The 12,758-nt window shown below is 41.1% G+C and overlaps 1 protein-coding gene across 1 annotated transcript; it reads left to right on the top strand.

The window, feature by feature from the left end:
* Positions 1–3,251: 3,251 nt before the first annotated feature.
* Positions 3,252–4,067, top strand: LOC122448221 (small integral membrane protein 20). Its single transcript, XM_043479379.1, has one exon. The coding sequence runs from the start codon at positions 3,317–3,319 to the stop codon at positions 3,518–3,520; it is 204 nt and encodes a 67-aa protein (XP_043335314.1). The 5' UTR covers positions 3,252–3,316; the 3' UTR covers positions 3,521–4,067.
* The last annotated feature ends 8,691 nt before the right edge of the window (positions 4,068–12,758 follow it).

Raw genomic sequence — 12,758 nt, 5'->3', positions numbered from 1 at the left:
ACATTACAGCATACTAACACATATATATGGAATTTAGAAAGATGGTAACGATAACCCTATATGCAAAACAGAAAAAGAGACACAGAAATACAGAACAGACCTTTGAACTCTGTGGGAGAAGGTGAGGGTGGGATGTTTCAAAAGAACAGCATGTATACTATCTATGGTGAAACAGATCACCAGCCCAGGTGGGATGCATGAGACAAGTGCTCCGGCCTGGTGCACTGGGAAGACCCAGAGGAATCGGGTGGAGAGGGAGATGGGAGGGGGGATCGGGATGGGGAATAAGTGTAAATCTATGGCTGATTCATATCAATGTATGACAAAACCCACTGAAATGTTGTGAAGTAATTAGCCTCCAACTAATAAAAAAATTAAAAAAAAAATAAAATAAAATAAAATAAAAGGTAGAACCTAATCCCCTCCCTCCACCCCCTCCTTGGATGTCTGTGGGATTTACTGACTCATTTCTAATGAATATAATGTCATAGAAGTGATCCTGTGTGTCTTCCAAGACTACATCATAAAAGTATTGCAACTTCTACCTTGCTGTTTCTCAGACTGTTAATTCTGGGAAAAACCAGCCACCACGCCATTAGGACACACTAGCAGCTCTGTGGAAAGGCCCAGGCCAAAAGAAACTTGGTGCTTCCTACTAACACCTTACCAGCCATAGGTACGAGCCACCTTAAAATAGACCCTTAAGTCACAGTTAAAGTTTCAGATGACTGCAGCCCTGGCCAATAATTGTAACCTCATGACAGAGCCTGAGCCAGAACCACCCAGTTAAGTCATTCCTTAAACCCTGACCCACAGAAATTGGGTGAGAAAAGGAATGTTTATTATTGTTTTAATTTTCTAGCTTGCTGAGTAATTTGCTGCACAGCAATGATTAACTAAAACAAGTTAATAATTGTTGAGACTGGGTGTTGAGTTTGTTGTACTATTCTATTTTTGTGTACATTTGTTATTACTGTGACACTTCATATTAACATGATGAAAGTTAAATATTGAATCTCTATGTTGCATCATCAAATAATTACTTTCCAAGTATGTTAAAGACTATTTGTAAAAAACAAAAATGCCTGGTAAATTATCACCTTTGTTACTTCAAGATAGGAAAGGATTTCTTAAACAAGACTTACAAAGCAAAAACTATAAAGATTGACATATTAATCTACACTAAAAATAAGGACTATTTATTGAGTGATACCATTAAGAAAGTGAAAAATTGACCAAAAATCTAGAAAATGATATTTGTCACAAGTACAATGAAGAAAAAATTAGAGTCTAAATATATGGATCAATAATAAATAGAAAAAATAATAGAAAAATGGGCAAAGAATATGAAGATACAATTCACAAAAGGAGAGACCTAAGTGACCAATTAACAAATAAAAGATTGATCAACCAGTATCTACAACTCTGTTTTGGTCACCACAATAATTAACATCCCTTCCCCTAACAGCCCTCAACGGTTGACTGCAGTTGGTGTATAAATACCCTCAAATATTCAAGCCCTCTTGCCTCCTTGGAGTTTGTGTCCTACACCATTTCTCAGTTTCCCTTGAAACTAGCACTCTGTGTTGACTTTCCTTCCCTTCCATGTCTGACTTCCCCACACCCCTAACTGCTTTCTAGGATTACATCCCACAGAAACCTTGAGTACTTCTCTCAGGACTTTCTTTTGAGGGAAACTAAAGTAACATAAAATTGTTCAGGCTCTTTGCCAGCATGGAGCGAAGTCTGACCCCTGGTAACTCTGTGAGGAATTTTCCCCGCATGAAAAAAACTTTTAGACTCCCTTGAAATGTGCATGGAAGAAAGGGCCCTGATGGTTTCAAAAGAGGCATGAGGGTGAGGAAGCCCAGACCATGGCTTAGGCCCAGACTTCAAAGGTGACCCATGGATCTATTGCAGTTCTCTGTCCTCTTTGAACCTTGTCCATAATCCATGCCCTTGGCTCTGACTTGCTGGTGTTCACAGCTGAACTCTCCCTGTTACTTGAGCCATTTTTGATAGGCTGATCTGGCTTCAGCCTGTTTAATTGGGTAAACACCACAATCTGGGCCACACCTTTTGTCACAGGCCAGGCTTTTGGTCAGCTGGCTTTGCATAAAGGGTTACCTGCCACTTCTCCCTGACCTTGTGGTTCTTGCCACAGTCACAGTACAAGTGAATATAAGAACCACTTCACTGTTAGGAAGTCTGCATCGCTGCCGGTGGCTTCTCAGATGATGGGAGCTAGTGCCAGTGGCTCAGCAGCAACGTGAAATGGGGATCTCGGTGTAGGCATCCAAGGCCTTGATCACAACTCTGGCAGTAATCTGTAGTAGGGCCTTGGGCAAGCTCTAGAAACAGTGATGGTGTTTCTAGTGGCACAAGGACAGTGAATTTTGATGAGAGTCAGCTTGGAGAGGAGCAGGCTCCTCTAAAAGCAGGAAATAAGGAAATGAACATCTTTCATGGGTTTGCCATATTGTCTCAATGCTAATATTGTCTGTTATGGCATTGGTTGTATGCAGGGGGCTTCCAAACTCTTTTTGCCTGTTTTAGTTTCTTTTGCCACGTGACAAATTACCCCCAAATTTAGGGGGTTACAACAACAAGTTACTATTCTAATGGGTCCTGTGGGTGAGAAATCTGAGGGCAACTTGATTAGGCAATCCTGGTTTAGGGTCTTTCAGGAGGTCAGTTAAGATGTTGGCCAGGGCTGCCACCATCTGAAGCTTTGACTGGGGCTAAAAGATCAACTTCCAAGTTGACTCACACACATATCTGGCAAGTTCGTGCTGTGCTGGCTCTTGATGTGAGGCCTCAATTCCTCACCTTCTGGGCCTTTCCACGGGCTGTTTGAGTGACCCTGTGACGTGAGGACTGGCTTTTTCCAAAAAAAGTGAAGAGAGAAAGAGAAGGGTTGTGGGGAGAGAGAGGGGAGAGAGGGGTACTGACTATCCTTTGTATGGTCACATCCTACCACATTCTATTTGTTAGAATTGAGTCATTAAAATCTGGCCTACATTCTAGACAGAGGAGCTAAACTCCAACTTATAAAGATAAAGGGAGTATCAAAATATTTGTGGACAGTTTTTTATAAAGCACCACATTACTTTTAGTTCAATAGCCAACTATAACTTGGATTATAAGTTCTTTTCCAGCTTCTATTTCTGACCAGCTAAGTCCATTTTTCTATTCTTTCCTTACGTAATCAGTAATTTACAAATCATCAGTTAAGAATAAAATATGGCCAGCCGGCGGGAGCCGGGTTTGGAGAGTCCGGGGCACTCGGAGAATCCGGGTAACCCCGGCTGGAGCCATGTCCCGGAACCTGCGCACTGCTCTCATTTTCGGTGGCTTCATCTCCCTGATCGGCGCCGCCTTCTACCCCATCTACTTCCGGCCCTTAATGCGGCTGGAGGAGTACAAGAAGGAACAAGCCATTAATCGAGCTGGTATTGTTCAAGAAGACGTGCAGCCACCAGGGTTGAAAGTGTGGTCGGATCCATTTGGCCGGAAATGAGAAGACGAACACCACCTCTAATGATGCAAGTAGACAGAGACGTCATGCTTTCAGTTCTGCAGCAAGCGCAATAAGTCACCTGGCTAGAGAACACTGGCTGGAGCAGAAAACTCTAGAAGGCCACAAAGAGTCCTGTGCATGAGGATTACGTCCCTTCTTAAAAGAACCCTGGAACAAATCATACTATTAGGAGGGTTTTCATGATTTGGTTTCCTTTCTAAAAACGAAGCTGTCTCACTCAGCTGGGCTTGAAGGCTATCTACATATTATTCAGTCTCTACCTCTTAGCCAGCCATGCTGTGATATGAATACAAGCAACCAGTAGACTGGGAAAGATCCTAGACTGTTTTGCCATCCTCCAAATAGGAAATTTCAGGGGAAAACTACCATATTGAGCAGCCTCATAGGGCTCTTTGAAAATGTTAACGTTGATAAAACTCTGAGGACAAGGTACATTGTACTCTTTAGGAATAAGTAGTTCAGCTCAACTATCTCATTAGGAAGGTTGCTGCATGTTGAGAAATAAATTTGAAGCAAACTAAATGGGTCTGCATGCCTATTAGAAATCATTGTTGAATTGACTGAAGTGAAAATGTATATATTAAAATGATTTCTCTTACTTCAAAAAAAAAAAAAAAAGAATAAAATATGGTCAACTCCTATTACTTTAATGAATAATTAGAACACTTACCTGCCCTTATTAGGAGGAAATCTGGTGTCTTCCTCTAGAATCTCTCTTTTTCACTGAGTTACCCAAGGGACCTAGGGTTTATTCAGTCTGAAGTGGCCAGTCCAGCTTTCAAACAAGTCAGAGTTGTTCATCCAACTTGTGAAAAGTAGGATGTCTAGAGAGGACACTGATTGAGAAGCCATCCCACTCATCTCCAGGGAGGTGGCACAAGGGAATACTGTCAGCTGTGAAGGTCGTGAAAATACAGTGCTTGGAGCTCCTGCTGTGTGGAGTGTAACCGGCAGCCCAGCTGCCATGTTCGGGCTCCACCACCACCCTTGTGCTAATGGAGTCCTCATACTGTGAGATTCAGGACTACTCCAGTCAGCGCCTTTGCCTTCAGCACTCTCCATCAGACCAGACAAGGCTTTCTCGCAACTGCCTGCAGTCTGAGGCTCTTCTTAAGCAACGCTTCCTTCCTGCTTCCTTCACAGCTGTCATAGTTTTATTCCAGTCTGAATCCTCTCCCTGCCTTTTCTTGCTTCCTTGCTCGTTATCCTTCACAGGTGTTTCCCCTAATAAGTCTCTTGCACTAATTCTGTTCTGGAATCTGTTTCTTGGTAGGGTTCTAGGCATTCATAGTGCTGGAGCTGATTCCCACTGGCTTGTGGAAGCAGATTCGGTGCATGGTTTCCCAGCACCACTTTCAGTGACATCATGTTGGTAGCCTGAAATAGGTCATGATGGGAGTATTTACACCATAAGAATCAACAAATGCTACACCTGAAGGCTTTTCCCCCCTAGCAAGCTGGTTGTTAAACATTCATCAGTACGTCTTCTGTACCCAACAGAAACGTGAACATATGTTCATCAAGAGACCTGTGTGAGATTCCTACTCTGTTCATCGTAGAGAAATGAAAAAAAAATGAGCTACCATATACAGCAATACAGGTGAGACTCACAAACATAATGCTAAGTGAAAGACAGTCACAAAAGAGTCCATATTGTAGCATTACATTTACATAAAGTAAAAAACTAGCAAAACTAATCTATAGTGTAAGAAGTCAGGTGAGGGACTTCTCTAGAGGTCAAGTGGTTAGAACTTGGTACTTTGACTGTTGGGGCTGGGGCTCCATCCCTGGTCAGGGAACTAAGATCCTGCAAGTCAAGTGGTGTGGCCTGAAAAAAAAAAAATCTATATATCTTTATCTATGTAGCCACCTGATTTAGCTGTTCTATGAAGGCAGGGAATTTTTAAACACAATTTTAAAATTGTTTAACTGTGGTTAAAAAAAAACACATATCATAAAATTTATCATCTTAACCAGTTTTTCAAACTATATTTATTTATTTATGTTTGGCTATATCAGGTCTCAGTTGCAGCACACAGGCTTCTTTCTAGTTGAGGTGTGTCAGCTCAGTAATTGCAGTGTGTGGGCTTAGTTGCCACACAACATGGGATCTTAGTTTCTGACCAGGGATTGAACCCATGTCCACTGCATTGGAAAGTAGATTCTTAACCACTGGACCACCAGGGAAGTTCCTCTTTACATTTCTAAGTATACAGTTCAGTAGTGTTAAGTAGGTTCATATTGTTGTCCAGAACTTGTTCATCTTGCAAAACTCAAACTCCATATCTATTAAATAACCAGGGCCCACTTTCTCCTCCCCAGTTACCTCACGTAAGAGGAATCATACATGATTGTGGCTGACTTATTTCACTTAACATAATGTCTTCAAGAGTCATCCATGTTGTAGCATATGTCAGAATTTCTTTCCTCTTTATGGCTGAATATTGTTACACGGGTACTTATTTACCACATTTTATTTATCCACTCATCCATTGATGGATGCTCGGATTGCTTCTATCTTTTTGGCTAGTGTACAAAAATAATGTTGCAGTGAACATGAGTGTACAAATATCACTTCCAGGTCCTGCTTTCAATTGTTTTGCATGTATATATACATACACACCCACAAATGATATTGCTGGCCCATATGGTAATTCTATTTTTAATGTTTCCAGGAACTGCCAAACCATTCACCACAACAGCTGTATCATTTTACAATCACGTTAATGGTGCACAAAGGTTCCAATTTCTCCATACTCTTGTCATTTGTTATTTTATGTATTTTGTTTGTTTGTTTGATAGTAGCCATTCTAATGGATGTGAGGATTTTCTTTTATGTGTTTTTTCACTGCTGCCTCCCCAGAGCCTAGATCAATCTTTAGTTCATAGCAGCCATTCAATAAATACTAGTTGCATAAATGAATAAACTGAATGAGTTGATTTCATGTATAGGGCTGAACAGGGGTGCCCCATAAGATTTGTCCACATTCTTGCCCAAGAACCCACAAATGTTAGTGTATTTGGAAAAGGGTCTTTGTAGATGAAATTAATTAAGGATTTTGAGATAACGAGATCATTCTGGATTACCTAGGTGGGCCCTAGGTCTAATAACAATGATACTTATAAGAGATACACACAGGAGAAGAGAACACAGAGGAGAAGACAATGCGATGACAAAAATTGGAGTGATGTGGCCACAAGCCAAGGAGGACAAGGAATGCCAATAGCGACCAGAAGCTAGAACAGTCAAGGAAGGATTCTCCCCTAAAGTCCCCAGAGGGAATGCAGCCCTGCTGAAACCCAGAAATGTGAGGGAATAAATTCCTGTTGTTTTTGCTACCAAGTTTTTAATGATTTGTTATAGCACTCACAGAAAACTAATACAGGTTGTTGCCTATAATTCTGAGAAGTTTTATCGAAAAGGGTAGCTTCAGGAGTGGGGTGGGAGGAGGAGAAGAATAGGTGAGGGAGATTAAGAAGGAAAACCTTGCAGTTACAAAATAAGTGTTACAGGTATGAAATGCAAAGAAATGGAGGAAAACAATAGAACAGGAAACACTAGAGATCTCTTCAAGAAAATTAGAGATACAAAGGGAACAGTTCATGCAAAGATGGGAACAATAAAGGACAGAAATACTAAGGACCAAACAGAAACAGAAGAAATTAAGAAGAAGTGGCAAGAATATACATAAGAACTGCACAAAAAAGATCTTAATGACCGAGACAACCATTATGGTCTGGTCACTCATCTAGAGCCAGACATCCTGAGTGTGAAGTCAAGTGGGCCTTAGGAAGCACTACTATGAATGAAGCTAGTAGAGGTGATGGAATTCCAGTTGAACTATTTAAAATCCTAAAAGATGATGCTGTTAAAGTTCTGCACTCAATATATCAACAAATTTGAAAAACTCAGCAGTGGCCACAGGACTGGAAAAGGTCAGTTTTCATTCCAATCCTGAAGAAGGGCAATGCCAGTGAATGTTCAAACTACCATACAATTGTGCTCATTTCACATGCTAGCAAGGCAATGCTCAAAATTCCTCAAGCTAGGCTTCAACAGTACATGAACCAAGAACTTACAGATGTACAAGCTGGATTTAGGAAAGGCAGAGGAACAAGAGATCAAATTGCCAACATTCCCTAGATCACAGAAAAAGAAAGAGAATTTCAGAAGCACATCTACTTCTGCTTTGTTGACTACGCTAAAGCCTTTGACTGTGTGGATCATGACAAACTGGAAAATTCTTCAAGAGATGGGAACACCAGACCACCTTACCTGCTTCCTGAGAAATCTGTATGCAGGTCAAGAAGCAACAGTTAGAACCAGACTGGAACAATGGACTGGTTAAAAATTGGGAAAGGAGTACATCAAAGCTGTATACTGTTACCTTGCTTATTTAAATTCTATGCAGAGTACATCATGCAAAACACTGGGCTGGATGAAGCATAAGCTGGAATCAAGATTGCCAGGAGAAATATCGATAACCTTAGATATGCAGATGACACCACCATTATGGAAGAAAGCGAAGAGGAACTAAAGAGCCTCTTGATGAAGGTAAAAGAGAAGAATGAAAAAGCTGGCTTAAAACTCAACATTCAAAAAACTAAGATCATGGCATCTGTCGCATCACTTCATGGCAAATAGATGGGAAAACAATGGAAACAGTGAGAGACTTTATTTTCTTGGGCTCTAAAATCACTGTAAATGGTGACTGTAGCCATGAAATTAAAAGACGCTTGCTCCTTGGAAGAAAAGCTATGGCCAACCTAGACAGTATATTAAAAAGCAGAGACATCACTTTGCCAACAAAGGTCCAAATAGTCAAAGCTATGATTTTTCCAGTAGTTATGTACGGATATAAGAGTTGGACCATAAAGAAGGCTGAGCACCAAAGAATTGATGCTTTTGAACTGTGTGGTGTTGGAGAAGACTCTTGAGAGTCCCTTGGACTGCAAGGAGATCAAACCAATAAATACTAAAGGAAATCAGTCCTGAATATTCATTGGAGGGACCGATCCTTAAGCTGAAGCTCCAGTACTTTGGCCACCTGATGTGAAGAGCTGACTCACTGGAAAAAACTCTGACGCTGGAAAAGATTGAGGGTAAGAGGAGAAGAGGTGACATAGGATGACATGGTTGGATGGCATCATCGACTCAGTGAATATGAGTTTGAGCAAACTCCAAGAGATAGTGAAGGACAGGGAAACCTGGACTGCTGCAGTCCATGGGGTAGCGAAGTGACTGAACAACAACAATGGAATGTACAGTGTGGGGAAAGCAGTCAATAATATAATACCTTTATGGCAATAGATGATACTGAGACTTATCATGGTGGTCTTTTTGGAAGCTATAGAAATACCAATCACTATGTTGTACACTGGGAACTCATACAGTGTTTCAGGTCAATTATAATTCAAAAACAAACTTATCATAAAAGAAATCAAATTTGTGGTTACCAGAGGAGGAGGTTGCTGGGGGGGTTGGAATTAGATTGAAGGCATTCAAAAGGTAAATAAGTGCTACAAATGTAATATGCAACATGATTAATATAGTAAACTCTCTTGTGTGTTATATATGAAAATTGTTAAGAAGCTAAATCCTAAGAATTATGACTATAAGGAAAAGTATTTTTTCTGTTTCTTTAATTTTATATCTATATGAGATGATAGATGTTCTACTAAATTTATTGTGATAATCATTTCATGATGTGTGAAAATGAAGTTATTATGCTGTACACCTAAAATGTATAGATTGCTGTTTTGTAATCATATCTCAATAAACCTGAGGGGAAATGGCTTTAGTTTTGGGAAGCTCTAATTTGAAGTCATTCCTCAAGAGTATACTATTTAGCAAGGACAATTGTCTTTTAATGCTATTACTGTTTTCATAACATTTAATCTACATACAGGAGTTTTTAGTTCTCTACCGTAGAAATTTGAGGACTTGGGCTTGTTCTTCAAATAGAAATTTCAAGACCTCTGCATTTAAATTGGTTATCTCTTCCCAAGACTGGATTTTGTCCCTTGAGCTGATAGAAAGGCCACTTTATATTTGTGGGGCTTGTTTATGGAGGCCAAGAGGCTCTGCCACAGCTTCGTGCTCTCAGGTCAAGTGTCCCTAAATACTTTCCCTTAGACCCTGCTAAGGAGTATTGGGATCTTGTTTGTAGGTTGATCTATCCCTCATATGGGAGCTGCTACCCAACTGAGCTTCATTCCTAGAACCCTCCCAGCTGCGATTATTAGAAAGTTTCAGGATCAGTTTTTTTCTTAGGCAATATATAACTTAACCAGTTAGGTAAGATCCTGACATCTGTAATTAGGGAATTACTTCATTTCAGGTAGACTAAAAGTATAAGACCTTTGGCATACTAAAATATGTTGATATTGCAAACAGTGCAGAGCAAGGTCTTTTGATGCTCAAGGAATGTCAGACAGTTAATCAGATTGATCTTACCAGGGGAGCATTCCTCCTTGGTATATAATGCTCAGTAAATATTCATGGTATGTAGTAAACTGCTGGTACCCCTTCCAATTTCCTTTACTGGATCCTTCTTACTGCTGAGTGAAGGCTGCTAAATGAAACATGTGTACAAAATGCTGGTCCTTTTGCCTCAGGGTGGGATCAACTCTACGGTACAATACATGCTCCATAACTCTCCATAGGATCAGGTTAAAGTTCCAGATAAGACTGTATCCTTGATCAGCTACCTTCCCTGCTTCCTTCATTGTCTTTCTCCTAAGAGTACTCTCCCAATAAATTGTACACTCAAATTCTATTTCAGGATCTGCTCCTGGGGAAATGGACCTAAGACACTGCATAAATTAAAAATTATAAAAAAATCATTCATGTCCATGACCTGGAGACAATGCTATAATGCAAGCAAAGATATAGAAAATGATGACTTGAAATCGGAGAGAGCAAAGGGACCATACAGAGAGAATGCTTTTCTTGAGGGAAAAAATCAAAAGCCCAAGAAACTAGCAGAGACTACTTCATACCATCTTAGTGGCAAATAACCTTGGCCGTGCAGCTGGTAAGAACAATGTTGTTTAGAGTCTGAACTTAGAACAGTTAACAGGCTAAGAATTCTTGACTATTGACATTAACTTTTTTGGAACCTGGAGGTAGCTGCCTTGATAAGGACTAGTGGAGAAAAAAGTGGCATGGGATTTCAGGAAGAACAGCCACAGAATCTAGGTGATAAGGCATAAGGAGTCCTGCATATGTACTTTTAGAGCAGCAGTGATCCCTTTTCATTACAAGTGACTGGATGTTATAGTACCAGAACCCACTCAGAAGTGTGTATAAATGACTATGGTTTTTCCAGAAGTCATGTACAGATGTGAGAGCTGGACAATAAAAAAGTTTGCACGCTGAAGAATTGATGCCTTTGAACTGTGGTTTTGGAGAAGACTCGTGAGAGGTCCTTGGACAGCAAGGATATCAAGCCAGTCAATCCTAAAGGAAATAAACCCTGAACATTCATTGGAAGGACTAATGCTGAAGCTGAAGCTCCAATACTTTGGCCACCCAGTGCAAAATGCTGACTCATTGAAAAATACCCTGATGCTGGGAAAGATTGAAGGCAGGAGGAGAAGGGGATGATAGAGGATGAGATGGCTGGATGGCATCACCGACTTGATGGACATGAGTTTAAGTAAACTCAGAGAGCTGGTGAAGGACAGGAAAACCTGGTATGCTGCAGTCCACGGGGTTGCAAAGAGTCAGAGATGGCTGAGCAACTGAACTGAAGTCTCAGAGTAGCTAGACTTCTTTTAAAGCAGCTGGATTTCCCTAGAGTATGTGCTCTGAGCCACTTAGGAGGAAACTGAAAAACCTCCTATGACCTAGACTCAAATTCTTTGCCCATCACTTCTATCATAGTCTATTGATTAAACAAATCACTAAGGCCACCCCAGATTCAAGGACTGGGGGATTAGTCCCCATCTTTCCACTGAAAGACTGTAAAAGAATTTGTAGCCATCTTTTATGTATCATACATAAAGTATAGTGGACTCTGACAACAGTATGGCTTCTTTCTCCTTAGAAAGAATCAGTACTTCCCTTCACAAGAAAATATTTTGTTTGTTTTTAAGGACAAGATAATTTGAGCATGTTTTAAGGCTAAGGAAAAAGAACTAGAGAAGGGAATAAATTAAGGAAGTAAGAAAAAGAATGTTGCAGCAAGGTTTGAGAGCTTTGAAGCGAAAATAGTCATACTGCTGTTGTATAGATGCAAGCCATTTCCTGTTAACCTCATGTGTTGGGAAAGTCATGTGAAACTTCTCACCCCGGGCTCAGTCTTGCTGGGGGGAGTGGTGGAATAGGCTGGTTCCATTTCTGGCCTGGAGGAACACTGCTTCCTGAAGCCAAGGCATGGCTGCATGTCAGCCTGACCAACGATAGGGCCACGTATTCCATTTTCCTGTCTCATCCGTACTTATCCCCATGTAGGACACTGTAGCAAAAACACAACCTACAAACCAGAATACCAGTGCTAGGGCCTAGGCTGAGCACGGTTTCACATAAGAATAGGAGGGATGTGTGGGTGGACAGCGGGCTGTTGTACAGTTCAGCTTTACCAGGCTTCAGGGGGATGCAGAATGAGGAAGGTCAGGACCTGGATATAAAAGGTACACCCTAGAATTTTAGAATTCTGTGCTCTATGAAGAGAAGCTTCAAAGTGTGCAAAGGCCTTTCTTTGTTTCCTAGGGACTGCAAGGTGCCCAAACTCTGAGACAGCTGCCGTGGGAATATCTGTCACAGCACAAGCCTTATGTCAGACAATGTTCTGGTTATCTGTTGATGAGGAACAAATCTTCCTAAAACTTGGAGGCCAAAACAGAAGCCAGTGTATAATTTCTCAGGATTTTGGATAAGGCAAAGTAGGAAAGACTTGTCTGTTCTAGGTAACGTGGAAGCACCCAGGTGGCTGGAACAAGGGCTTCTTTCTTCACTGACTTGGTCCCGCAGCTGGGATGGATCTACCAGATTTTTGTGTCTGGGATCTCAGTTCTCGGTGTTAATTGGGCTCCTGCTGCTGCTGCTACTAAGCCGCTTCAGTCGTGTCCAACTCTGTGCGACCCCATAGACGGCAGCCCACCAGGCTTTCCAGTCCCTGGGACTCTCCAGGCAAGAATACTGGAGTGCGTTGCCATTTCGTTCTCCAAATTGGGCTCCTACTTTTCCTCCAAATGCTCTCTTTGTGGCACA

This window comes from Cervus canadensis, chromosome 10 (genome assembly GCF_019320065.1).
Source record: "Cervus canadensis isolate Bull #8, Minnesota chromosome 10, ASM1932006v1, whole genome shotgun sequence".
NCBI lineage: Eukaryota > Metazoa > Chordata > Mammalia > Artiodactyla > Cervidae > Cervus > Cervus canadensis.
The sequence above is the reverse complement of the archived record's forward strand: the minus strand, read 5'-3'. Positions and strand labels throughout refer to the sequence as shown.